At 48.1% G+C, this 27,946-nt stretch overlaps 1 protein-coding gene across 1 annotated transcript; it reads right to left on the bottom strand.

Annotated features, from left to right (window-relative positions):
• Positions 1 to 636: 636 nt before the first annotated feature.
• On the bottom strand, positions 637 to 27,938 carry MCMBP (minichromosome maintenance complex binding protein). Its single transcript, XM_068166113.1, has 16 exons — positions 27,730 to 27,938; positions 26,848 to 26,933; positions 24,503 to 24,643; positions 24,245 to 24,286; positions 23,502 to 23,601; positions 21,617 to 21,748; positions 18,025 to 18,176; positions 17,260 to 17,360; positions 13,852 to 14,018; positions 12,796 to 12,919; positions 9,453 to 9,570; positions 7,980 to 8,145; positions 3,845 to 3,978; positions 2,570 to 2,734; positions 1,926 to 2,014; positions 637 to 1,003 (listed from the first exon to the last, which is right to left on the bottom strand). The coding sequence occupies exons 1-16, from the start codon at positions 27,785 to 27,787 to the stop codon at positions 877 to 879; spliced, it is 1,902 nt and encodes a 633-aa protein (XP_068022214.1). The 5' UTR covers positions 27,788 to 27,938; the 3' UTR covers positions 637 to 876.
• Between the last annotated feature and the right edge of the window lie 8 nt (positions 27,939 to 27,946).

Genomic DNA, 27,946 nt, shown 5'->3' with positions numbered 1-27,946 from the left:
TTTGTTTCTTTTGGCAAACACCTCTGAAGATCAGAGCCTCCACCTGTTACCTAACTCTACAACTCCACATTGCTTTAGGGTCAAGCCAGGGTGGTTGAAGCAGCGGAACTAGTTCTGTGAGTCAGAGTAGGAGCAAGAGCAGCCTCTCAGAACCAGCCTGAGCTGCACAGCAAGAGAGGTAGAGCCCACTCTTAATGCCTAAATTGCTGTTATTCATACAATTTAAACCCTGCCTCGCTGCTCATGGAGGCAGGCAGATGTTTGCTGTGAGTGCACCACCAGTGCTCCAGTCAGCGCCAGAACAGAGCTCAGCAGAGAGGAGAGAAGGCAGTCATGGTGTCCTCTCAGCACAATGCAGATGCATTTCATACTGGGTCCTTATCATGGGTGAGATCAAATCACTGCTTTCTACCACACTGTGCTCTCTATTGTGCTGCTGCTGCTGCTGCAGTGAGCACAGCATGCCTCAGCTGCTGGGAACACAGAGTCCTGGAGCCTGAAGGCTGGCTGGGAGCTCTGAGCCTCAGAATTCAGGAGGTGTTAGCACAAGCTTAGTCCCAAACCTACCCCTGCTGTCGTTGAAAGGGTCCTGGGATAAATTTGCTGCTTCTTGAAGGAAGGAAGCTGACAACAACATCAGTATTAAAGTTTAATATCAAACAAATTTGCTCATTGTTACCAATTTTTCAATTACAAAACAGGCTCCAAAAAAAGGGCAAAAGGTCTGCTCCGGTGGCTGAACAGAGTTAAGCGTGGCCAGCCTGCCAGGGGAAACAGCCACAGCTTTTTGGTATAAATTATCTACAAAACCTGCTATAAACAACCTTCCAATCTCAGGCTGGGCTCCACCTAGGATTAGGCCAAGGTCAGAAGCTGTTAAAGTTCATTGCCATTCACACACTTCTGCTGCTGCAGCCTGGCTTTGCGTAACGCCTCCAGCTGCTTCGCTCTCAGCCACCTCTCTCTTGACAGCGTCGTCTGCCCCGCGCTGAGAGATAGGAACCTGCAGAGGCACAAACAGCAGGTGAGCAACAGCACCTGCCAGGCTTCAGGAGGGAATACAGCACAAACCCACTTGCCTTTCGGTATCCTGTGGACTAGAATGGAAAGGGGAAGGAAATCACACACTTGAGGTCCCTTCCAGCCCCTGACAGAGATCATCCAGTCCAACCCCCCTGCCAGAGCAGGTCACACACGAACACATTCAGGCAGGTCTTGAGTATCTCCCGTGAGGGAGACTCCACACCCCTTGTGGGCAGCCTGTTCCAGTGTTCTGTCACCCTCACAGGGAAATAATTCTTCCTCCTGTTTCCATGGAAGTTCCTGTGCCTCTTGTCCTGTCATTGGGCATCACCCAGCAGAGACTGGCTCCATCCTCTTGGCACTCACCCTTCACATCTCAACACAAATGAGGTCACTTCTCAGGCTCCTCCTCTGCAAGCTACAGAGCCCTCAGCTCCCTCAGGCTCTCCTCATAAGGAAGATGTTCCACTCCATTTACTTGGCTCTGCACAGGACTTCCCAAGCATTTCCCTGAGGTTCTTCTTGAACTGAGAGGCCCAGAACTGGACACAATATTCCAGGTGTGGCCTCAGCAGGGCAGAGTAGAAAGGGAGGAGAACCTCTTTCAACCTCCTGACCACAGCCCTTCTAATATAACCCAGGATGCCATCGGCCTTCTTGGCCACCAGAGCACATTGCTGGCTCATGGTCAACCTCCCATCCACCAGGACCCCCAGGTCCTTTTCCCCTACTTTGCCTAACTAAGAATCTGTGACAAGAGAGCCAAAAGGAGAGGGACATTCCATCTTTGGATTGCCAGCTGGCCTCATGCAACTACAATCCAACTGCAAGCTACCAGAGCTGACTTCATTTGTCAGGAGCTTGCTAGGAGGCCTCCAGTTTGGAGCCAGAACACTCCCCACCTTGCCACAAGCAGGGTTCTGTGCAGGTCATCAGCTGTGATGCTCTCAGGGTCACTCTTGCGCATCTCTACGAAGTCTTCTTCTACTGCCTGCAAACAATGCAGTGTGCAACTCAGGGGCAAGGAGGAGCTCACCCCAGAGTGAAGATTCTTAAGGGGCTAAGCACTGGAACTACCCTTAGGCTGCAGAGAGACACATTTCATAGAGGGCTGGAAGGGAAGGTGAAGATGCTCATCCAGTTGCAACCCCCTGCCGTGGGCAGGGACACCTCCCACCAGCCCAGGTTGCTCAGGGCCTCATCCAGCCTGGCCCTGAACATCTCTAGGGAGGGGGCATCCATGGGCAACCTGTTCCAGTGTCTTCAATGCAGTCAGTGTGCAAGCCTGACTTAAAATGGGCTACTGCTTCTCATCCTTGAGGAGAATTAGCTTTCAAAAGGAGTTTTTGAAAGCAGGGTACCAAAGCCTATACTGAAATACTCAGGAGTACAAATCCTTAGAGGCACATTCAGGACAGGAAAATGCCTCTGCTTGGATTTTGGTACACTTGAAGGAGAATCAGTGACAGAGAGAGCAATGGGAACATGCAGTAACTCCACTAAGGTGCTCTCAGTGAGGTGGAAGCATTGCTGAAGTCTTTCATACCTTGGTCACTTCCTCAGATATGCTGTAGTCCAGCAGCTTCAGTAGGCTTAGGTAAATTCTGAACTTGTTCAGCACAGAAGGGAGCACTGCTGTTAGGAGGCTGTTCATGTACTCTTCCATGTTGGGTGGAATTAGCTGTGGTTGTAAGTGGACTTGGCAATCTGACTGAAAAATACAATTACATATCATCTCTTTCCACATCTTGGCTTTTGAGTACTGAAAGGCTGATTCAACCTCTAAAGCAACACAAGTCACTATCTCCCACACTTAACCAAGAGAATTCTTTCAGTATTTAACAGTTCCCTTTTTGAAAGCCAGTGTGAGGTCTTGCCTTTAGCAGGAGCCAGTTTGACTGAGAGGCAAGAAACACTCACTCAGCTCACCCAGCTGGAATGCAACAGATCAGGTATTTGTAAGCTCAGGCTGCTCCGTTTTCCTAGGGTCAGTGCCAGATCTGTTGCTCTCTATTCCAGTGCCCATCAGCTCAGGAGCTACTGTGCTAGAGCAGGGCTCTGGGAGCAACAGAGTGGCTGCAGGTTTACCCACTGCTGGGATCTTCATGAATGACTTCAGTTACTGCCTTGCCATCACAGGAGGAGGGAAGGTCAGCCTCCTGGCTTTCCTCTGAACAGGTTTTGGCCTGTCTGCAGCCACGAGCATGAAGGCAGTAACCAATGCAATCATAGAATTGTTAGGGCTGGAAGGGACCTCAAGGATCAGCCAGTTCCAACCCCCCTGCCATGGCTAGGGACACCTCACACTACAGCAGGTTGCTCACAGCCACATCCAATCTGGCCTTAAAAACCTCCAGGGATGAGGCTTCCACCACCTCCCTGGGCAACCTGTGCCAGTCTCTCACCACCCTCATGGGGAAGAGCTTCTTCCTAACATCCAATCTGAAGCTACCCATTTCTAGGTTTTTTCCATCCCCCCAGTCCTATCACTCCCTGACACCCTCAAAAGCCTTTCCCAAGCTTTCCTGTAGCCCCCTTCAGATACTGGAAGGCCACAATTAGGTCTCCTGGGAGCCTTCTCTTCTCCAGACTGAACAGCCCCAACTCCCTCAGTCTGTCCTCATAGGAGAGGAGCTCCAGCCCTCTGCTCATCCTTGTGGCCCTTCTCTGGACATGTTCCAGCACCTCCAGCTCCTTGCTGTACTAGGGCCTCCAGAAGTGGTCACAAGACAGTGCCTTCGCTTGTCCCTGGACCAGCAGGCTGCAAGGCAGGAGCTACCAGCTCTAGTTCTTCCCTCAGCTCAGGAAGCCCTTGCCGTACCGGTAGGAGCGATCGGCCCTCTGAAGTGATCAGGACGTTAATATTGCATGGGAATTCCATCTGGTGGTAACTGAAGTCATAATCCACCTTCTGCCAGGTGATCAGGTTCCCCAGCGCGGTCACGTTGTGCACACCTACAAAAGCAGCAACAAATCCTCTCACAACAGCACCCAAACAAATCTCAGACCTGATTTGTGGCTTTTCCCAATGGGTTTTCAATGAGCAGCTGGCAGGAAAACCTCTTGCAAGCATCCTGCTGCTCCTTGCATCTGTGGTGTCTGCCAGGTAAGAACTTGGCTGTCTCTGAGACCAACATTACAAAGTCTTGCAGGATCTCAAGGCTCAGTTTTGTCTGGCCTAGTACCTGTGCTAAGAGCCAATGATTTCATGGGCCCTACAAAGCCTATATAGAAGCAGAAAAAACCCCAACACCCAAAGCCCAACACAACCCCAAACCTCCTCAAACCACTACCTCTTATCTGACAGAAAGTGTGATCTAACAGTTTCAGGTGAGCAAGCCCAGAATGATAGTGACAGTTTCTGCAGCCATTTTGCCCAATTTTTGTAGGGAAGTTACTCACCCTACTTGGAACTGAGCTGTTTAAAATCTAGGGGGAGTCAAAATCCACAAATTGACTGCTTGGCTAGCTCTAGGAATGCTCCCTCTGAAAGACTCAGCTGCACCTGACACACTGGATTTCTCTTCAGCAGTGTTACTGCATCAAATGACACAGCTACTGCCAGGCCTTTGTCTATACAGATCTACTATTAGTTTGCTATACTAAAGGCAAAGTTAATAACTAAAAGGCAAATTTAATGTTATGGTTCACTTCTGGGACATTTTCCCATTTGAAACCTCTGAGGTGTAAGTTCTAAGAGTTCTAAGCCAACTGCTAGATACTTCATAGTATCAGTCAGGGTTGGAAGGGACCACAAGGACCATCCAGTTCCAACCCCCCTGCCATGGGCAAGGACGCCCCACACTAGATCAGCCTGGCCAGAGCCTCATCCAGCCTGGGCTTAAACACCTCCAGGGACAGGGCCCCAACCACCTCCCTGGACAACCCATTCCAGGGCTTCACCACTGTCATGGGGAAGAGCCCCCTCCTCACCTCCAGCCTGAATCTCCCCACTTCCAGCTTCATTCCATTCCCCCTAGTCCTATCACTACCTGACATCCTGAGAGGTCCTTCCCCAGCCTTCCTGTAGGCTCCCTTCAGATACTGGAAGGCCACAATGAGGTCACCTCAGAGCCTTCTCTTCACCAGACTGAACAGCCCCAACTCCCTCACTCTGTCCTCACAGGAGGATCCTGCCCTTCTGCAGGATTCAGTTTTGTTCCACCCTAAATTCAGAGCCACATCCTCAGCTCTTAGCTGTTGGTGGGACTGAGAGGGGATTTAATCAATGTTTATAAATATCTAAGGGCTGTGGGGCAAGAGGGAGGGGATAGGCTCTGCTCACTTGCACCCTGGGATAGCACAAGGGGCAATGGAAATTGTTCAGTCTTCCTGCTCTCCTCAGCTACCTGATGTGAGAGTACAAGAGAAGATTTTTTCCAAGTTCCCTTTCTGTGATATAAACTCCAGCACAGGAGGTTCCACCTGTGAGGGTCACAGAGCACTGGAGCAGGCTCTCCAGAGGGGTTGTGGAGCCTCCTTCTCTGGAGACTTTGCAGACCCCTCTGGATGCATTGCTGTGTGACCTGTGCTGGATTCTCTGGTCCTGCTCTAGCAGGGGGGTTGGACTGGAAGGCCCCTTCCAAGCCTTAACATCCTGTGCCATTGTTGCAAGGAACTAAGAAAAAATATCTACTTTTCCACTCTTAATTGAGTAGACAAGAAGATCATTTCATACCAGCAGAAATGAAATGAATCACCTTTTCTTGGTTTTGCCTTCAACTTCCAATACTTCAAGGATGACTTTTCAGTAAGTGTTTTGCTGGCTATCAAGGACAAACACTTGAGCCTCTCAACCAGCCCAGGAAGGGTTTTCTGGAAATGGCAATTTTGGTTTTGTCATCTTTTGGGTTTTGTTCCCCCCTCCCACTCCTCTTTTTGAAAGCACAAAAGAAAGATTTCTACTACTTTTACCGTTTGCTGTAGGGAAACTCTGAACTTGACTACAATTTACTGTTTTCTTTAGTGAAATCCTGAACTAAAACAGAGTAGTAAAAAAAACACCTCCTCCCTGCAGACTCAAACCCAAGGGAATAATTTCAATGAATAGAATAGAATAAACCAGGTTGGAAGAGACCTTCAAGACCATCACGTCCAACCTATCATCCAACACCACCCAACCAACTAAACCATGCAACCAAGCACCCTGTCAAGTCTCCTCCTGAACACCTCCAGTGACGGCGACTCCACCACCTCCCCAGGCAGCCCATTCCCATGGCCAATCACTCTCTCTGTGTAAAACTTCCTCCTGACCTCCAGCCTGAACTTCCCCTGGCGCAGCCTGAGACTGTGTCCTCTTGTTCTGGTGCTGGCTGCCTGGGAGAAGAGACCAACCTCTGCCCGTTTACAACCCCCCTTCAGGTAGTTGTAGAGAGCAATAAGGTCACCCCTGAGTCTCCTCCTTTCCAGGCTAAGCAACCCCAGCTCCCTCAGCCTCTCCTCACAGGGCTGTGTTCCAAACCCCTCACCAACTTTGTTGCCCTTCTCTGCACTCGTTCCAGCAAGTCAACCTCCTTCCTAAACTGAGGAGCCCAGAACTGGACACAGGACTCGAGGTGTGGCCTAACCAGTGCAGTGTACAGGGGCAGAATGACCTCCCTGCTCCTGCTGGCCACACTCTTCCTGATGCAGGCCAGGATGCCATTGGCCCTCTTGGCTGCCTGGGCACACTGCAGGCTCATGTTCAGCCTACCATCAACCAGTACCCCCAGGTTCCTCTCTGCCTGGCTGCTCTCCAGCCACTCTGACCCCAGCCTGTAGCTCTGCATGGGGTTGTTGTGGCCAATGTGCAGAACCTGGCACTTGGATGTGTTCAATCTCCTGCCCTTGGACTCTGCCCATCTGTCCAGCCTGTCAAGGTCCCTCTGCAGAGCCTCTCTACCCTCCAGCAGATCAACTCCTGCCCCCAGCTTGGTGTCGTCAGCAAATTTACTGACGATGGACTCAATGCCCTCATCCAGATCATCAATAAAGATGTTAAAGAGCACAGGGCCCAGCACTGATCCTTGGGGGACTCCACTACTGACTGAAGACATTCTAACAACAACAACAACAAAAGAAAGAGAGGGTTCCTAAGTAGAGTCAACCTGAAGTGTGAAGTGCATTGGTGCTGCTTGAATGGGACTGAGAAGTGGGACCCAACATGCCCCCAACAGGCTTCTCAAAACAGCAGTTTTATTTTGAAATGAAGGCACTTCCAGTGATTTCCTCCTCTCCTTTCCTTGAAGCCACCAGAGACAAGCACTATGCAATCCCCAGTTACAGAACTTTTCATAGGTACTGCAACTCACCTCTTCTGCAGGCTGTAATTAATGCCTAAAGCAGTGCAGGAAGCTGGTGACACAGCTCAAGTCAGCTTACAAGAGGGAATCATCACTCTGTTCCTCACAGTAACAGCTACCTTTTTTTCCAGCTCCAGCTTTAAGCTGGGTTTTCAGGGATGCTTTCCATATGCACAGTGAAAATACAAAGCACAAGGCAGCAGCACGTGGTTCTCCTCCCTCATCCATTAAGCCAGCAAACTGAAAGGCTGTTCTACTCAATCCCAGGTATTGTGGTCCAAAGAATTACCCAAATGAGTGGCATTCTCCACCCAGTGTCAGACACTGTCCACAGCTCCCTACAGTGCAAAGCTACGCTGAACAAGGAACTGCCTTGGTTCATTATCAGGCATTTGTGGGCTGAGATTTGTGATTCAACAATCTCAGAAGCTTCCAGGAAATAAAATAGGGAATAAAAAAACCAACCAAAAACTCCCAAGAGATCAAACCTCAAGTTGTCTCAGAAGGCTGCAGACTAACAGGAAGCTAACTCATGGAGTGAAGGAGGTCATGAAAACCACACAGAGTTTTGCAACAGGAACTTTTCAGTGGGGCACAATTAGCATCACTGGCTTCAAGTACCCCAGCCTCTAACCTCGGGGTGAGATTTCTCTTTGCTAAGGGCAGAAAGCCTACCTGTGGTGTCAAGCTGTCCTTGCTCCAGCTGAGTCTCATCTATCACGAGGGAAGTGTTGCTGGCAAGCTGCAGCACTCCGCTGACCAAGCGGTTGGCTGCGTAGTCTTTGTGGGGGATCAGCCGCGAGTGGTTCATGTTCTCGATGGTCATCTGCAGGCGGTGGGACTGCAACCACAACAGGAACTCATCAGCACCTTTCCCAGCCAATCCTGCTTCCTTCAGCAAGAGCTACAGCTGTGAGCCTCCACAGTAACTAAAAACCAAACTTGGTCACCAAAACAAGGCTTAGATTTGCTACTTGGAAAAGTTTCCTTACTGAAAGAGTGCCCAGGGAGGTGGTGGAGTCACCAGCCCTGGAGGTGGTCAAGACACCTGGGGATGTGGAACTTTGGGATGTGATTCTCCCCCTCTACTCCACTCTGGTGAGACCCCACCTGGAGTACTGCCTCCAGTTCTGGAGCCTCTATTACAGGAAGGATCTGGAGGTGCTGGAAGGTGTCCAGAGAAGGGCCATGAGGATGAGCAGAGGGCTGGAGCTGCTCTGTTATGGAAACAGACTGAGAAAGCTGGGGCTGTTCAGTCTGGAGAAGAGAAGGCTCCAAGGAGACCTAATTGTGGCCTTCCAGTATCTGAAGGGGGCTACAAGATAGCTGGGGAAGGACTTCTGAGGGTGTCAGGGAGTGATAGGACTGGGGGGAATGGAGCAAAACTAGAAATGGGTAGAATGAGATTGGATGTTAGGAAGGGTGGTGAGAGACTGGCACAGGTTGCCCAGGGAGGTGGTGGAAGCCTCATCCCTGGAGGGTTTTGCAGCCAGGCTGGATGTGGCTGTGAGCAACCTGCTGTAGTGTGAGGTGTCCCTGCCCATGGCAGAGGGGTTGGAAGTGGATGGTCCTTGAGGTCCCTTCCAACCTGACAACTCTATGATTCTGTTAGCTTGATGGTTGGACTTGGTGACCTGAGAGGTTTTTTCCAACCAAAACAATTTTATGATTCCAATACAAAAAATGCTTTATCCCAAATGCTAGAACTCAACCCCAGAAGGAACACAGTGCTGCTGAGAGCTGACATCACCTGTACTGCACATCTGGGGTGAGCAAAGCAATGACAACTGATTCATTGCAGTAATACAGTTATGAGTAGCAATTTCCCAGAGAAGAGGGGGATAAACACTAATGGCACAATAACTAAATGACCTAGATGTCTAAACAAATCACTCCACAAAGGCAAAATAAAGCATGCAGCATCTGTCAGTTTAATACCCATGAGGATATGATTTTATCCCATGTTCACCCCAGATGCTGAGGTAAAGAGAGACCTCAATTGACAGGCACGCTGTGCCTCCACTTTCATCTGCCCTCCCCACGGACAGCAGGGGCCTGCCTTTAACGGCAGTGTTGTTTGTCTGCTTGAGCAGTTAGTCCACCATCTCCCACCAGAAGAGGAAGGCACTGTGGTGCCCTTGTCCTTACTGCTGGCACAAGCTGCTGGAGGATGCGGTAGATGTGCTCTGTGAAGGTGCTGCTGCGGGGACAGCCGCTCAGGTTGAGGGCGAATTTTCCCAGAGGAAGCACATCTCTTCTGGCATAGCTAAATCAAAACCAGCACAGGTTAGAAAGCATCCCATGAGCACAGGGAAGACAGGGACTGACCACTCTGAGAGCTGTGCAGGGGCTCTGGTAGCTAGCAGGGTTTCCACACTGGTCCATATACAGGTGGCAGCCACCTTTTCTTCCTTCTCCAGTGGCCCAGGAGCTAGGTTAGGCTGAAGGCAGCTTTGGAAAGCTTTGCAGCACTGCACAACAGCAGGACAACTGCAGGGATTGAGATCCTGTACCATATCTTCCAGATGTTCTGTTCTCCTTGTGCTCTATTATTACCCAGTAAACCTGATGCTTCACCCTTTCCCTTTCTCATTGCCTGAGCTCAATCTCCCTGCTTAGCATGCTTGTTTCACTTCCTTTGCCTGCCCTCAGCTTTCCCCTCCCTCTTCTTACTCTATTTCTTCTCCCCATTCTTGAGGAATTTCAACTTTTTTTGTGATACCAGCTAAGAGAGAAAACACATTCTGGTCTAAGTCTTAGAGGAACCACAGTCTCACTAGAAAGAACAAAAATGTGCTCAGAATAAAAAAACCCTAAGCAACCAAAGCCACAGTGGCACTGAATGACTTCTGTGCACATGGGGCCAAGGGTTCAGGGCAGACTGTAAACACACTCTCACCCCAAGTCTTGTGAGCTCCCATCTACTCTGCATTATGATTTATCTGCCTTCATACTACCTGTCTCACCAAGGCTGGGAAGTGTCTTACAGCTTTTTACACCTCAGCAGCAGGCCATGAGGAAGGTGAAGATGCTGAGTCCCACTACAGCTGTCAACACTTCTGCTCAGCAAGTACATGCTCTACTATTTCCTTCTCAGAGGAATGGAAATTTTGAGAACCACAAACCAAGTGATTAATTTCCCAAGAAATAACTCTCTTCCCCACCCCAATATTTATCAAAAAAATGGAATCAGTTTTCATCCTGCCTGACAAACCTGGTCGCCTTCTATGACAAAGTTACAACGTTAACAGATGAAGGCTGAGCAACTGACATCATTCACCTGGACCTGAGCAAAGCCTTTGACACTGTCCTGCACCACATCCTCATTGCCAGGCTGGTGCAGGATGGGTTCCATGGATGGACCATTCAGTGGATAAAGAACTGGCTTGGCAGCTGCACCCAAAGGGTGGCTGGCAATGGGTCCATAGCCAAGTGGAGGCCACTGACAAGTGGAGTCCCTCAGGGATCAGTGCTGGGACCAGCCTTGTTAACATCTTTGTTGGTGTCATGGACAATGGCATTGAGTGCACCCTCAGCACCAAGCTGTGTGGTGCAGCAGACACGCTGGAGGGAAGGGATCCATCCAGAGGAAACTTGACAGGCTGGAGAGCTGAGCCCATGACAACCTCATGAGGTTCAACAAGACCAAGTGTAAGGTCCTGCTGCTGGGTCAGGGCAATGCCAAGCACCGATACAGGCTGGGCAGGGACTGGCTGGAGAGCAGTCCTGAGGAAAAGGACCTGGGGGTGCTGGTGAATCAGAAGCTCAACAAGAGCCAGCAGTGTGATCCTTGAGGTCCCTTCCAACCCTAAGAATTCTATAATTCATTTTAAAGGAAGACTAAAATTAAATTTGAGCCCAATCCAATACTTAATCCAATCACAACATATTGTCTGAAGTTTCACACCTGACATTTTGGTGCGTTAAAGGATGCTGCTCTTTCATCCACTGACAGTTTAAACCAACCTCAGAGGACATTAAGCAAATCCACTTTAATCAGCCATGATTCAACTGCAGCATCAGCTCAGGTGGTAAGTTTCTATCACACACTAAACAGGGGTCACCTGAACCTCCCATTAAGCATAAGTCTACATTTAATTATATAAACTCCCAGAATGGACCTTTCAGTATCTTTTAATACCTAAACAACAACTACTGCAGTTAGTAAATGCCACCTTCAGAATAGAATAAACCAGGTTGGAAGAGACCTTCAAGATCATCACGTCCAACCTATCATCCAACACCACCTAATCAACTAACCCATGGCACCAAGCACCCTGTCAAGTCTCCTCCTGAACACCTCCAGCAATGGTGACTCCACCACCTCCCCAGGCAGCCCATTCCAATGGGCAATCACTCTCTCTGTAAAACTTCCTCCTGACCTCCAGCCTGAACCTCCCCTGGCACAGCCTGAGACTCTGTCCTCTTGTTCCAGTGCTGGCTGCCTGGGAGAAGAGACCAACCTCCGCCTGTCTACAACCTCCCTTCAGGTAGTTGTAGAGAGCAATAAGGTCACCCCGAATCTCCTCTTCTCCAGGCTAAGCAACCCCAGCTCCCTCAGCCTCTCCTCACAGGGCTGTGTTCCAAACCCCTCACCAACTTTGTTGCCCTTCTCTGAACACCTTCCAGCAAGTCAACCTCCTTCCTAAACTGAGGGGCCCAGAACTGGACACAGGACTCAAGGTGTGGCCTAACCAGTGCAGTGTACAGGGGCAGAATGACCTCCCTGCTCCTGCTGGCCACACTCTTCCTGATGCAGGCCAGGATGCCATTGGCCCTCTTGGCTGCCTGGGCACACTGCAGGCTCATGTTCAGCCTACCATCAACCAGCACCCCCAGGTCCCTCTCTGCCTGGCTGCTCTCCAGCCACTCTGACCCCAGCCTGTAGCACTGCATGGGGTTGTTGTGGCCAGTGTGCAGAACCTGGCACTTGGATGTGTTCAGTCTCCTGCCCTTGGACTCTGCCCATCTGCCCAGCCTGTCGAGGTCCCTCTGCAGAGCCTCTCTACCCTCCAGCAGATCAACTCCTGCCCCCAGCTTGGTGTTGTCAGCAAATTTACTGATGATGGACTCAATGCCCTCATCCAGATCATCAATAAAGATGTTAAAGAGGATGGGGCCCAGCACAGATCCCTGGGGGACTCCACTACTGACTGGCTGCCAGCTTTGAGAAGTCCTCCCTCCTATCCACTAGAAGAAGCTACAGGAAAAAATTGTTTCCATACCTCTGTATAAAAATGTACCTTGGAGACTTTGTCCCACTCTCAAAGGAACACTGAGAATCCCACAAAGTGGCCTTTTACCAAACCCCCCTAACAGTTCAGTGAGGCCTGTTTGACAAGACAGCTCTAGCTGGAGAAAAGCACTGCTGGAGTAAGTACCATTTGAGCTACCTCTGCCTTTTGTTTTCAGAGTGGTCAAGTACCCCACAGTAAGAGATTTCTTTTAAAAGATGAATATACAAAGTCTCAGCAAACACCTAAACACTTACACTGTTGAGATGAGATGCAATATAAGGTACTCAGCAGCCAAGCCATCTCCCAGGAGGGCGTGGGTGAGGAACCCAAGCAACTCTGCTCTCACTGGCGACAGCTCAGACATGAAGTTAGAGACAACTGATAAAAGAGCAGAAGAGAAGGAGTGTCAGGAAACATGCAGGTCCTCACCCTCTCCCCTCTGTGGAAAACTTGCTTTCTGGTAGAGTTTGATGAAGAAAAATGGTTACTTCAAAGCAGTCTAGGAAAAATAAACAGGCATTCAGTGGGTTCAGCAATGCCTGGCTTTGGGTAACCTGAATCACCCAGCGTCTCCCTGGAAGTGCTTTGATAGTGTGAGCTGCATTTGCAGAAGGCTGTAGACTTTGGAGCTAGGTTTCTAATATCAATAGTCTAAAGGCAGACACTTGATTGCTCTGAGCAATCTGATCTAGTTGAGGATGCCCCTGCTTACTGCAGAGGGGACTGGACAGGATGATCTTTAGAGGAACCTTCCAACCCCAAACCATCCTACACTTCTACCCCCCACCCCCTTACATGTAGCACAGCTTAGGACAACCACCACAAGGCACAAGCAAGGAAGTGTAAATATTAATTAGAGGTTTGCATGCAATAATACAGTGACAGAAAAAACCAACAAGTCAAACATGCCACAAGGAATGGCACAGCTGCTCAAAACCAGAATTGCCTTCTTTTCTTTGTGGTATATTAGGAGTCTTCATGGTATCAGTTATCTTTCTTGTTTTCACTGTCCTACTGCTTTGGAAATCCAATTCTCCAGTAGTTCACTTAGTCCACTTGAGCATAAATGAAAATAGGATGGCTGAACTGGGTGGTAAAAATCCTTGGGCACATAGAATGCCACACTTACTGCAGGAAGATAAATGTGTAGGCATGACACACACAGCCACTCTGCCCCTTCTCTGGTGCTGTGGTGTGAATGGTTCCTCCATTTAACAAGATTTAAACCCAAACCCTAGCACTGATGCATCTGTCCCCCAGCAGTGAAGTGTTTTCACATGTACACAGAGAAGTCACCTTCAGGTACTCACAGGTTTTGCTCTCTTCATTAAGGCAGGCAGGCAGTAATGGGTTAATGTGCTGTAATTTCTGTGCCAAAATCACGTGGATTCTGGGGACTAATGAGGCTGGAGGACTGTGTACTCTCTGTTCTTCTGCTGTGTCCATACACTCCATGAGATCCAAGGCTGAGCCTTCCCTAGGAAAGGGCACAGCACAACTGGACTTAGAAACATTCTAGACAAATTCCTCTCCATCTGACTAAGGGCAGCTGGAACCAGGCCAACAACAGAGCACATCAGAACAAACAACATCCCCTCCCAGCTCCTGCCAGCTCCTCCCATATTCAAACTACCTGCCTTATGGTTTTTAAAGCCACCATAAATACTGAGTAACACAGAAATGCCAGCGCATGCTTGACCAAAACATGGTTATTTTCACACAAAATCTGACTTTCCTCAAAGAACAAACAACCTCCCCCCCAAAAAACCAAACCAACCCACACCCCAGAAACCAACCCCCCAAACCCAACCATTCCAAACAAACCCATACTAATTATTGGCAGAACTATTTGCTGCCTAAGGTGTAGCTTCAAATACAATGTTACAGAGTGCTCTGTTCAGCAGGTACTGACTGAAGCCTGAGCAGTAACTTCTAAGGAAATAAGGCAATGATCTACGACATTTGCCTGGGTTTGCACACGTGGGACTTTCCTTATTCCAAACAAGACTTCTACAAAGTCACACAGCAGCTGTACCACTGGCTGAATGGAAATAAATGAGCAAATAAATCCTCATGTACCTCAGCTGCAACTTGAAGGAATTACTACTCAATTTAAGAGTTAGATACAGAAGCTTTGCTCTCCCTGGTGATGCCTCAGCAAATCCTTTCCAGGTGGCTTTTTCTTTGTTATGTACAACCTGAAATCCCTCAAGGCTGGATGCTAGGAGGAAATTCTTCCCAGCAAGAGAGATTGGCCATTGGAATGGGCTGCCTAGGGAGGTGGTGGAGTCACCAGCACTGAAGGTGTTTAAAAAGAGCCTGGATGAGGCACTCAGTGCCATGGTTTAGTTGATTAGATGGTGTTGGATGACAGGTTGGACTTGATGATCTCAAAGGTCTTTTCCAACCTGGTTAATTCTGTATTCTATATCAGATGACTGTAACCTTGAGGACATATTTCACCAAGCTGTACCAGTTTTAAAAGCTGAAAGGCTTTCTAACTTCAGAGCCTCTTCAGCAGTCCACCACCACGCTGCCAGCTCTTTTCATGACAAGAAAGTTCTTTTGTTTGCATTCAAACCATTGCTGAATGCCACCCTTTTGTCTATTTGTGACAGAATGACACGCAGGGAAAAAACCCCCAGCAGCCTCTGACAGCCCAACTGAGCTGTCACTCCGGGATCAGCTGTCAGATAGATGATAACAAAGAGCAGCTGACCAGCAGGCTGAGTTAACTTTTAAGAAGCTGGCACCAGAACAGATTGACCCTGCACTCTCCATGCTCTGCTTATCAGAAAGATAAACAGAATCATCAGCAGAAATTATTTAAAGCACAATCAGTTGTGCAGATGTTGGATTGGGCAACAGTTTTAGTCTACAAACTGACTTCCTGAGTCCCTCTGGTTAGCTGGTGTTACAGTATCACAGTATAACTTAGGTTGGAAAGGACCTCGAGGATCATCAAGTCCAACCTATCAACACAGACCCCATGACTAGATTGGACATGGCACTTGGTGCCATGGTCCCCTCTTGAACACCTCCAGGGATGGTGACTCCACCACCTCCCTGGGCAGCACATTCCAAGGACGAATGACTCGCTCGGTGAAGAACTTTCTCCTCACCTCGAGTCTAAACCTCCCCTGGCACAGCTTGAGACTGTGTCCCCTTGTTCTGGTGCTGCTTGCCTGGGAGAAGAGACCAACCCCTTCCCGGCTACAACCACCTTTCAGGTAGTTGTAGAGGGCAATGAGGTCACCCCTGAGCCTCCTCTTCTCCAGGCTAAACAATCCCAGCTCCCTCAGCCTCTCCTCACAGGGCTGTGCTCAAGGCCTCTCCCCAGCCTTGTTGCCCTTCTCTGGACACGTTCAAGTGTCTCAATGTCCTTCTTAAACTGAGGGGCCCAGAACTGGACACAGGACTCAAGGTGTGGCCTAACCAAAGCAGAGTACAGGGGCACAATGACTTCCCTGCTCCTGCTGGCCACACTATTCCTAATGCAGGCCAGGATGCCATTGGCCCTCTTGGCCACCTGGGCACACTGCTGGCTCATATTCAGGCAGCTGTCAATCAGCACCCCCAGGTCCCTCTCTGTTTGGGAGCTCTCCAGCCACTCTGACCCCAGCCTGTAGCTCTGCATGGGATTGCCATAGCCAAAGTGCAGCACTTGGCACTTGGACTTGTTGAATGCCATCCCACTGGACTCTGCCCAATGGGATGGCACTCTGTGTTGTGTCAGGCAGATAACTGCAGGAAGCAGGTGAAATGGGAAGGGCTGTGTTTTAACCAATGAAAAACAAATCAGTAACAACCCAGTTTTCACTCATGTTGGGTCACTTTCACCCTCCATGAAGAGATGCAAGCTCTGTTATGTTCCTCAGAACTGTTTATGGGAACAATTTGCATGGACTTATAAAACCTCCTTCTGAAATCATTTCTAATTTTGAAGCTGACTAAGAGTTTTGTTCACTATTTAAAGTTTAATAGGCATGAAAGAGTACAAAACATACAGCTATAAAAGCACTTTCTGTATGTCTCAGGAGAGACCTTGTTGCTCTCTGCAACTACCTGAAAGGAGGTTGTAGCCAGGTGGGGCATGGTCTCTTCTCCCAGGTAACCAGCACCAGAACAAGAGGACACAGTCTCAAGCTGTGCCAGGGGAAGTTAGTTCTTCCCAGAAAGGGTAATTTGCCATTGGAATGTGCTGCCCAGGGAGGTGGAGGAGTCATCGTCCCTGGAGGTGGTCAAAAAAGGCTTGGATGTGGCACTTGAAGCCATGGTTTAGGTAGTCATGAGGTATTGGGGGACAGGATTGGACTTGATGATCTCTGAGATCTTTTCCAACCTTACTGATTCTATGCCAACCTAAAGAGAGCCGAGTTGTGCATCCAAGGGTAGGGCTTCAGCTTACAGGACAGCGGCTCTAACATTTTCCACATGAAACATTTCAAGTAACAAAATTCACCTCTCCAGCATAATTCCTATGTACTTGCACATTGGATTAGGCATTAGGAAGAAATTATTCTCCATGAGGGTGATGAGGCACAGGAACAGGTTGCCAAGAGAAGTTGTGGAGGCTCCAATCCTGGAATTGCTCAAAGCCAGGCTGGTTGAAGCCCTGAGGCACTATTCTATGATTTCCCTGTCTGTAGGATGGGTATAGACAAAGTATTTTGCTCACTGAAGAAAATGTCCTTCATTTCACATCAGCAAAGCCTTACCTCTCCTCATTGTTTACTATGCTCAACACTGGATCCACTGACAGAATCCCATACACCTCCAGGACGTCGTTGACTTTGAAGCTGTCCCAGCTCTCATACACCTGCCACAAAAGGTAAGAGAGAGATGGGCCACATGCAGGACTGCACACAGACAGACACAAAGACATTTCAGGACCCAGCTGTAGGCTGAGAACAGGCTGTGTCAAGAGATCTGTCCTAGCCCCCAGTGTCAGTAAGCTTGCATCGGACAGATGAGTTTTTATGACAACTTTGCTCCACAAACAAACAATTCTAATCTGATTTACCAGGATTTGCTGAACAAGAGAGTATTCCACACACACACAAAACAAAACCTCTGTTGGAAGTTTCACAGTCAACACAGCACATTCAAAGGCTATTCCAAATATAACACAGAAACGTGTAGTTTGATTTCTGGCTTGTCCCATCACAAATACTCCCTTTTTGCCGTTAGGATTTGTCCTCTAAATACCAGCTACACCCTCAAACATCTTGTGATGGACTTGTTTTAAGTAAGCACAGTGGGAAGGTGCAAGCCCTAGGAAATGCAGTCCCAGCACACAGCACTCATGAGGAGAAAATATAACAGTGAGGAGAAACAACGTCATTAGCCGCAGAACTCCGGATGTGAGAGAGCATTTCTGTGCCTATAAATCACTGCATGACTAACTCCTGCCATTCCAACTCCAGGTTCTGCCTGCCTCACTTGGGCCACAGCCACATTCATCCTCTCTCCACTTGTGTTACCTTGACAAGACACGCCGGTCCCTTCTCTCCTGGCAATGGAAAATTTAAGTCAAGCGGCGGGGAGCAGTTAGGAGAAGCGAGATGGTGACCTGCAGAAGCTTCTGTTTCTAATCTCTTTGGCTCCACACATCCATGGATATCACTTCCACTGCCTGGAAAATACAGGATTTGCAGGCTCTTCAATCCGAAACGCAAGGTAACAACTTCCTTTAGCGAGCACCACAGAATTCAACCAAGTTAAGCAGACATCCGAGACAAAAACATTGAACACTGCAATATATTTGATATGTAAGAGGCTTCTAGTCTCACAAATGCACATTGTACAGCATCAAGTCAAGTGTGTGTGAGAGCTCTGCTAAAGATCCAGGTGTTTCAACATGTAATGCTTAAACTGTGGGAACAAGAATTTCCTAAACCCCACAGGACCATAATGGTAATGTTTTTCTGCACCTCATTTAAATAAACAGCTAGCTCTCAAAGGTGAGAGGATGCATCAACAAAAACAGTTTATATTCTAAATCTCCAGAGACTTTCAGCAATAATAAAGCTGTGAAAAAATCTATTAGCCTGAGTAGGAAAACAAAGCAGCCCAAACTATCTTGCAAGCTGCTAAGAATAAGAATAAGATAGTGATAGGACTAGAGGGAATGGAATGAAGCTGGAGGTGGGGAGATTCAGTCTGGAAGTGAGCAGGAAGTTCTTCCCCATGAGAGTGGTGAAGCCCTGGAATGGGTTGTCCAGGGAGGTGGTTGAGGCCCCATCCCTGGAGATGTTTAAGAGCAGGCTGGCTGAGGCTCTGGCCAGCCTGATGTAGTGTGGGGTGTCCCTGCCCATGGCAGGGGGGTTGGAACTACATGATCCTTGTGGTCCCTTCCAACCCTGACTGACACTATGATAATACAAAAGGAAAAACCTGGATTCAGCTAATGAACCAAACATAGAACTCCAGAGCAAAGCAAGCAATAGCTTCCATGGTTTCTTCCAACAGGACTGACAATTTTCACAGAATTGTCAGGGTTGGAAGAGACCTCAAGGATCATCCACTTCCAAACCCCTTGCCATGGGCAAGAGACACCTCACACTAGATCAGCTGCCCAGAGCCACATCCAGCCTGGCCTTCAAAACCTCCAGGGATGAGTCTCCCACCACCTCCCTGGGCAACCTGTGACAGTGTCTCACCACCCTCATGGGGAAGAATTTCTTCCTAAAGCCAAACCTAAATCTCCTCTTCTCTACCTTGGACCCATTCCCCCCAGTCCTGTCTCTACCCAGCACCCTAAAAAGTCCCTCCCCAGCTTTCTTGTAGCCCTCTTCAGATACTGGAAGGCCACAATAAGGTCTCCATGGAGCCTTCTCTTCTCCAAACTGAACAGTCCCAAGTCTCTCAGCCTGTCCTCATAGGGGAGGTGCTCCAGCTCTCTAATCATCCTCATGGCCCTAACCATTTTCTCTTGCTCAAGGAGAAAGAAAACTTGTCAAAACCTCCACGAAAACCCCCATGACCCCCATGCACCTCTGCAGATGAGCATCCAAAAGGTCAGTTCACAGACTGATCATAACATAACAAAGAACTGTACACCACTGGAACACTGCTGGTGTTTGAAACACCATCCTCTTATGAGGTTTAATTCAGGATGCTACACCTGCCTGGCATTAACCTGCTTCCTTTACAAAGCTGGGTTAATAAATCAAGTTAGGAAAAAAGGTAAGGCTGGGAGAATTTTTTTGATATATACTATTGTTTGCAGCAAAGCAGCACCAAAGTGACATGTAGCTTGGCTTCAATTTACACAGTGAGATCCCCACAGAGTGTGAGAGATGATGACATGCTTTTCTCTCTAAATTACTGAAAAATCTGTAACAGAGTGGGAAATGAAGAACTCCTAAATCTCAGCCTGCTGCTGCAAATACATGTTTGTGAGCTGCTGTGCAAAATATTCATGTTAGGAATTAACAACAACTCAGACAGTGTACATGCAACACCATCAGCTCACCCACACCACTTTGGGTTAAACCACAGAGGACTTCAACAATGCCACCAAGATAGTTTTGAAGGCTGCAACAATAGGACAATAGGAAAAGGGGAAACATTGCCCCCATCTTCAAAAGGGGTAAGAAGGAGGAACCAGGGAGCTCCAGGCCAGTCAGTCTCACCTCTGTGCCTGGAAAGATCATGGAGCAGATCCTCCTGGAGGCACTACTCGCTCAAAAGAATAGTGAAGAGGTGATTGGGAGCAGTCAGCATGGCTTTGCCAAGGGCAAATCCTGCCTGACCAACCTGGTGGCCTTCTATGGGCAGGTGACAAAATTAATAGCTGAGGGGCGAGCAACTGCTGTCGTTTACCTGGACCTGAGCAAAGCCTTCGACACTGTCCTGCACCACATCCTGGTCTCCAAACTGGTGACACATGGGTGTGATGGGTGACCACTAGATGGATAAGGAACTGGCTTGATGGCCGCACCCAGAGTGGCTGTCAATGGCTCCATGTCCCAGTGGAGGCCAGGGACAAGCAGAGTCCCTCAGGGATCAGTCCTGGAACCAGGCTTGTTCAACATCTTTGTGGGTGCCATGGACAGTGGCATTGAGTGCACCCTCAGCAAGTTTGCTGATGACACCAAGCTGTGTGGTGCAGCAGACAGCTGGAGGGAAGGGAGGCCATCCAGAGGGACCTTGACAGGCTGGAGAGGTGGGCACAAGCCAACCTCATGAGGTTCAACAAGAGCAAGGGCAGGGTCCTGCATCTGGGTCGAGGCAACCCCAGGCACAAATCCAGGCTGGGCAGGGACTGGCTGGAAAGCAGCCCTGAGGAGAGAGACTTGGGGGTGCTGGGGGATGAGAAGCTCAACAGGAGCTCTCAGTGTGCACTTGCAGCCCGCAAAGCCAATCAAATCCTGGGCTGCATCAGGAGAAGTGTGGCCAGCAGGTCAAGAGAGGTGATCCTCCCCCTCTGCTCTGCTCTGGTGAGACCCCATCTGGAGTACTGCATCCAGTTCTGGAGCCCCTATTACAAGAGGGATCTGGAGGTGCTGGAAGGTGTCCAGAGAAGGGCCACGAGGATGATCAGAGGGCTGGAGCACCTCTCCTGTGAGGACAGACTGAAGGAGTTGGGGCTGTTCAGTGTGGAGAAGAGAAGGCTCTGAGGTGACCTCATTGTGGCCTTCCAGTATCTGAAGGGGGCTACAGGAAGGCTGGGGAAGGACTTCTCAGGCTCTCAGGTAGTGATAGGACTAGGGGGAATGGAATGAAGCTGGAGGTGGGGAGATTCAGGCTGGAGGTGAGGAGGAGGTTCTTCCCCATGACAGTGGTGAAGCCCTGGAATGGGTTGTCCAGGGAGGCGGTTGGGGCCCTGTCCCTGGGGGTGTTTAAGCCCAGGCTGGCTGAGGCTCTGGCCAGCCTGATGTAGTGTGGGGTGTCCCTGCCCATGGCAGGGGGGTTGGAACTAGATGATCCTTGTGGTCCCTTCCAACCCTGACTGATACTGTGATACTATGACTGCTCCAAACAATTGCAAAGATTTCAGTTTTGGAGAATGAAACTTCTGCAAATTCTGGAAAGCTATCATCACAAGCATTCATCAACAGAGATTATTACCCATATGCTGCTCCTTCTGTTTAGATGGATGTAGATCCATATCCTCATCTTCCTCATAGCTCCTCTTGTGGCGACTCGGTGTGTAGGATGTTGAAGGACTAACTCGAGCTTGGCTGGCACTAATGTATGCTTGAAATTGTGGATTAAGGACAACAACTACAGGCTCACTTCAGGAAGTCCAAAAAGAAGCAAAAGAAATTGTCGTTTGGTGGGCTTTGGTTTGGTTGATGTTGTTTTTTTTCAATCTATTAAAAGAAATTTGGAGCAAACCATTACAATAAGGGCTCCAATTGTTAGGCAGACATCATCTCTTTAGATATCTAAAGTAACCTGCAGCCTACAGCAGTCATTGCCTTTGCTGAAAACAGAAGACTAAAAGCCACTGAGTGTTATTCCACTCTCCATGCTCACAGAGCATGCCTGTGGTCAAGCTCAACACCAAATCTCAAGAGTTTTTTTTCTCTCTCCACATCTCAACCCTAAAGACTTTGCATTAATATTCAAAGACTTGCAATTATTACTACTTTAAAAAGAAACAGAAAATGTACAGATTAATTGTGAGACAAGGGCAACACTACATTTGCAAGTCAGTTTTGGGAAAGCTCATACACTTTTCTTTTTCCTTAGCATGGTGGTAAGCATTGGAATCCTGTTGACTGTTTTCACTACAGTCCAGCTCACTTCACTTTTCCATTGCTGCAAGCTTACTTCAAAGACTGTGTTAGCCTAATTTTAAAACTGCATTGGCATTCTGAGCCAATGACAAGTCAGTTTTCTTATTCTGAAGTCAGAATATGAGACATCAAATCATTACAGATTTTGCATCAAATCCTTAGCTTGTTACAAAATGCAAAACACCAAGTTTTCTAGACCTCTCCCTCAGTTCCTTGGAGAAGAAAGTGATATAAAATTCCTAGAAGGTGTTAAAATAAGCATCCTGTATCCATTCCACTCAGATAATTCTGCTTCTCTTCACTAGAAGAAACTAAAGACTGTTTCTCCTCAAAATGCTTCCTGTACTCATGGATAAAAATGACATCAAACTATTATAGCCACAATACTTCAGTTCTCCAGGAATTATTGTCTTAATGTGCTCAGCTACAGGTATTCTTACAGGTTCTTGGAGGAGAAGGGCAACAAGGCTGGGGAGAGGCCTTGAGCACAGCTCTGTGAGGAGAGGCTGAGGGAGCTGAGATTGTTTAGCCTGGAGAAGAGGAGGCTCAGGGGTGACCTCATTGCCCTCTACAACTACCTGAAAGGTGGTTGTAAGCCAGGAAGGGGTTGGTCTCTTCTCCCAGGCAACCAGCACCAGAACAAGAGGACACAGTCTCAAGCAGTGCCAGGGGAGGTTTAGACTCGAGGTGAGGAGAAAGTTCTTCACTGAGCGAGTCATTCGTCATTGGAATGTGCTGCCCAGGGAGGTGGTGGAGTCACCATCCCTGGAGGTGTTCAAGAGGAGATTGGACGTGGCACTTGGTGCCATGGTCTAGTCATGGGGTCTGTGTTGATAGGTTGGACTCGATGATCCTCGAGGTCTCTTCCAACCTTAGTTATACTGTGATACTGAGAACCTCACTGTGTCTGCTAATTTTAATCAGGGTATGTCAATGGGATGTCTGTAGCTCAACTGAACTTTCTTTTCCCAAGCATTTGCAAATAGAAATCAACAGAAATTGTCAAGACCCTCTGAAGCAAACATGAGAAATCTTGTCTAAATCCCCACTCAATCAAAAAGCAACCATTGGTGCATACAGGACACCACTCATTTTTCCTTTCACATTTTCTACACCTACCACCTCTCCTGAGTCACTCAGAATAAAACTCTGAACTTATTTCAATCAACTGTTTGTACAACAGAGCACTAGCTCGGTCACAAAAGATATTTCTTTCACCCATGCTGATTCACCAGGCACTGGAACACAGTAGAAAGTCTGTCTCTCAGAGGTGATGGTTTGTGAAGAGTTCAGATCAATTTCCTGCTGAGGCTACAATACCAAGAGAAATTTTGTTAAAGATCTGATTAAGAGTTTTTCTTTAAAAACAAACAAACAAACCCCAAACAAACAAAAAACCCCAACCCCACAGATTCAGCTACTCAGCCAGAAGTTAAAATATCCATGCAGGACTACATACTCATGAAACAGTGAAACCAACCAGTCTGCATCACAGAATGGTTTGGGTTGGACAGGGCCTTAAAGATGATCTAGTTCCAACCCCCCTGCTACAGGCAGGGACACCTCCTACTAGAACAGGTTGCTTAAAGCCCCATCCAATCTGGCTTTGAATACTCCCAGGGTTGGAGTGTGCTGTATCGATGCTGCCTGGACTCTATGTGCACTGTACTACCAAAAGTAAATTCTCTTCCACAGCAGAGAGTTTCAAAATGAAAAATTCACTCCTTCCCTCAAGCAAAACAGATTTGAAATAAACCAGAAACAGCTTGAAGTCTGATGAGCTTAGAACACCCATGAGCAGTTGAGGATATTCTGCTCTCCAAATCCAAGGTTGTCCTTTAGGAGCAGCACCTCCAGGAATCCTCTGCCTTCCAAATAAGCTGCACTGCATTTATAAAACACATCTTTCTGTCCAGTACTTAATCTCAAGATTTGTATGACTTGTATGACTTACCCCACATTCTGCCACGTCTCTGTATTTACCAAAATGCAAAACCTGCCAAGAAGAAAAAGACAAAGCCATCATCCCCCTTCTGACAGCGCCCTGACAATGGGTGGTTGCTTGCACCCCAACCACCGCAGCTGACAGCCCCTCCAAGACACACTGCCCAAGCTTCCACTCAGGTTTCATTCAGAAAGGAGAGAGATGTGAGGGTTGGAATGGATGAAACGGTAAACATTTACTAAAGCAACAAATCAGTATTTCACTTACACGTGCATTTGTGTTTGGGTCCACTGTTTCATACACTCCCATATAAAACTCAGGATCAAACATATCTTGAACCATGCAGCGGAATTTCACTAAGCTGTTGGGTTTCAGGTAATGCACAGGAACATCATTCAGTGATGGCACCTACAAGAAAAACCTTATTCTGAACACCTGGTATATGTTAAGAAATGCTCTGAGGTAAGCTAAAAATCAGTACACAAACCATCACCAACTTATTCTCACATCTCACTGTTCGGTTACTTGCCTCAAACCCTGTATTGTTGTTGTTATGATTAATTGCCTCTGACAATTCAGTGCCTTAGCAGGTAACATACTGAATATTTTCTGATCACATCTCCTGCCTCGATCCAAGCAGTACCAAAGTGTAGCTCAACAACAGAAGTTTCTGCAATAGCTATCACAGATAAGAGTTGTGACTCTCAGACTCGTAACAGCTCCCAAATTCTTCCAGCTCCAAAGCCTCCAGTCCTGTTCATTTCTCAATCCTGACACTTGACTATAAAATAAATGCAGTTCAGCCACTGAACCAGTATGAAAACTGTGCAACATTTGAAACTAACTCTGAAAGTAGGAATTATTGTGGCTGCAGAACTACATAGAATTTACTGTTTGCCTTATTCCCACTTGACAGCACTTTTACCATGTACCAGTGGCACCACAGCAATTGCATGCACAATTTCTTACAAGAAAAGGCTGTGGAAAACCTGTATGTTAATCTCCAAGTTCACACTGGGAGAGTCTTTCCATGACAATGGAAGAACAGAAGGGAAAAGAAAAAACAATAATTAATGCCTAGGCATGTGGACTAACTTGAAATAATGAGACTTGAAAAAGAAGAGTTTTCTGCTTTTGAGGATAAACCCTCTGTTGAAAAAAAACCAAGCACCACCACATGCAACATTAAAATGCAACAAAACCTTAAAGTGGCTCTATAGGGAACAGTGTTTTCAAAACCAGAGTCCCTCATAAGAAAATGCACTTCTGCTTCCTTCTAACATTTTTAATTCTGCCATCTACACTCTGATTTAAACTGTCATTAACTACAGAACACTCTTACTGACAGAGGAAGAAATGAAGAAACCTGATCCTTTTCACTTGTTGGGTGCTCTCTTTTCCAGCCATAAGTAGAACAGATTTGATATGAACGTTTCTAATCCATTTAGTGCTCCCCAATGCAGCTTTTCACCAAAGTCTTTTAGACAAAGATCAGCTTTTGAACTCAAGTATTCATGCTTCATTTTAAAACCTGAAGCACAGCTTTCTTGCTGAACTGCATAAACCAGCCCTGATTCAGTTTTAGCAGAAAGTATTTTTCCCCCTCTGAAAGCTAAAAGCTCAAGCAGCTATTCAACCCACACAAAGTTTGCAGAATCACGACAAAAGATGAGGAGAGAATAGAATAGACCAGACCAGACCAGGTTGGAAGAGACCTTGAAGATCATCGTGTCCAACCTATCATCCAACACCATCTAATCAATTAAATCATGCAACCAAGCACCCCATCAAGTCTCCAATAATAAGATGGGCAGTGCAACAGCTGGGAACTGTAGAGCAGAGAGGTCTGTGAGAGAAGAAAATTGAGACTGCTTGTACAAATGCAAGGAAAGGCTGGAAAACCACTGTGGCAAGGTAAAAAGCTGGAGTGAAGAAAGATAGAAATTGGCTGGTCAAATGGATGGGGACAAATAATATGTGGAGAAAGACCAAAAAGGTAGCCTGAGACAATGAGTTGAGCAAAGGAGATTGTAATTACTTGAGCAAAGCCTGGAAATAAAACATGACAACTTTTTAGGGGAGATTAAACCTAAGCTAGTGAGTGTGACAAGGACTGAGGAAGTGATAGGGTGGAGGAAGAAAGGTCAGATCTGGAGAGGAACAAGTAGAAAAGGCTGCACAGACTAGAGATCATACTCTGCTGTCAGAAGGAGCTCTAAAAGCAGCAGCTCAGAACCTGGCGGTGTACAAACACTTACTGCAGACTCACAGTAGATGGTAAGCAAGAATGCCTTCAAAAATGACAGTTTTTGTCAGCTCCTGCCATCTACAGGATAGTCACACAAACAGGCAGCACTCAGCAGTTACGGCCCAGGGCAAAAGAATACACTGAGGTCAAGTGGATTGGCTTCTCTGTTTCAGTCAGCATTTTACATCTTTGCTTTGAACGCAGATTAAAGCGACCGAGATGTAAATAACACAGCACAAAGTCTAGGCTTAACACTGGTCCTCAAAGGAAGAGCTGCTCAGAAGCACGGCACTGCAACAACTACAGAGATAAAACGAACGAGGCTTCAGAAAGGGATAACCACAAGAGAATAAAACAACCTTACCCAGTTAGTAGCATTATTTTCTTTTAGTTTCTCCTTGAAGTATTCGGTTACCTTCTTTTCCCAGTCAGAGTTGGGAACATTTTGGGCTACAAGCAAAACATATTTATGCGTGTATTAGCATCACATAACAGATTTCTGCTGGGCATTTTGCAGCACGGTAAGCAAGGTTTAATTCTATTCTGTTCATACGACTGCATTTTAGACTACTTTATACCCCTTATAATTACACTGACTTTGCATCTCATACCCTTTCAGGCAAACGAAATGAACACTGATGCTCAGAATCAAGGAAGAGCCCTGAAATACTGCAACAGACCCAGCTAGAAAGTGGAAGAAACGGGGTACAACTTTCTGCCTTACGTTTGCTGCAGAAAATTGTATTTCAATGTGCTTTTAGGGAAGATCAAACCTTGCACAGAAGCAGCTTCAGCTGATGGCACTGGTAACACTCCTGCTGGTGGGTAATCCGTGTAGGCAACAGACGTTGTTCCTGGACCCCAAAACACACTTTCTTTCCTTTCTTTCCCCACCCCAGCTGGCCTACCAAGCCTAGGCAGATCCTGCTGCTCAGGCGTGAGGTATCGCACGGCTCCAGGACAGGACCCCGCCAAGCCGCAGCTCCCGGAGGCCTCGGGAACGCGGCTCCCGCTCGCTCTTCGCCCGGAAAGGACGAAGCGGCCACCCGCCCTCGCTCCTCTTCCCAGCCCACACGGGCGCTCCCCTGTCCCCGCTGCCCCCGGCCTCGGCCCCTCAGGCAGGGCCAGGCCCGCCGCTCTCCCGCCTCCCTCCCGTGAGGGAAAGCCCCGTCCGGCCGCCGCGCGGTTACGGGCGCCCTCACAGAGCTCTGCTGAGAAGAGCCCGGCCCGGCCGGCCCGCGCTTACCGAAGATGCCTTGCACGATGCTGAAGGGGTTGTTGAGCCAGTCGGCAACGCACGGCATGGCGAGGGCGAGCCTCGCCGCGGCGGACGAGGGCAGGCAGGGGGCTGCCGGTGCCCTGCAGCCGCCGACTCCCGCTCACAAGCCTAGCACGGGGGCTCCCTACTTCCGCCCTTCTTCTCCTCCTCCTCTTCCTGCGGTAATGGCGGCGCTGCCAGGGCC

This window comes from Melanerpes formicivorus, unplaced genomic scaffold (assembly GCF_026170545.1).
Source record: "Melanerpes formicivorus ecotype bairdi unplaced genomic scaffold, bMelFor1.0.p_v2 SCAF_97, whole genome shotgun sequence".
In the NCBI taxonomy this organism is placed as follows: Eukaryota; Metazoa; Chordata; class Aves; order Piciformes; family Picidae; genus Melanerpes; species Melanerpes formicivorus.
Note: the sequence above shows the minus strand (reverse complement) of the source record. Positions and strands in the feature narration are given on the sequence as shown.

Excerpts from the sequence above, each read along its gene's own strand:
- MCMBP (XM_068166113.1), bottom strand. The coding sequence starts at position 27,787 with ATGCCGTGCGTTGCCGACTGGCTCAACAACCCCTTCAGCATCGTGCAA. Across the intron at positions 2,735-3,844 it reads AGGGCCGATCGCTCCTACCG|TCAGATTGCCAAGTCCACTT; the intron begins GTACGGCAAGGG and ends TGTATTTTTCAG. Across the intron at positions 2,015-2,569 it reads TATCTGAGGAAGTGACCAAG|GCAGTAGAAGAAGACTTCGT; the intron begins GTATGAAAGACT and ends CATTGTTTGCAG.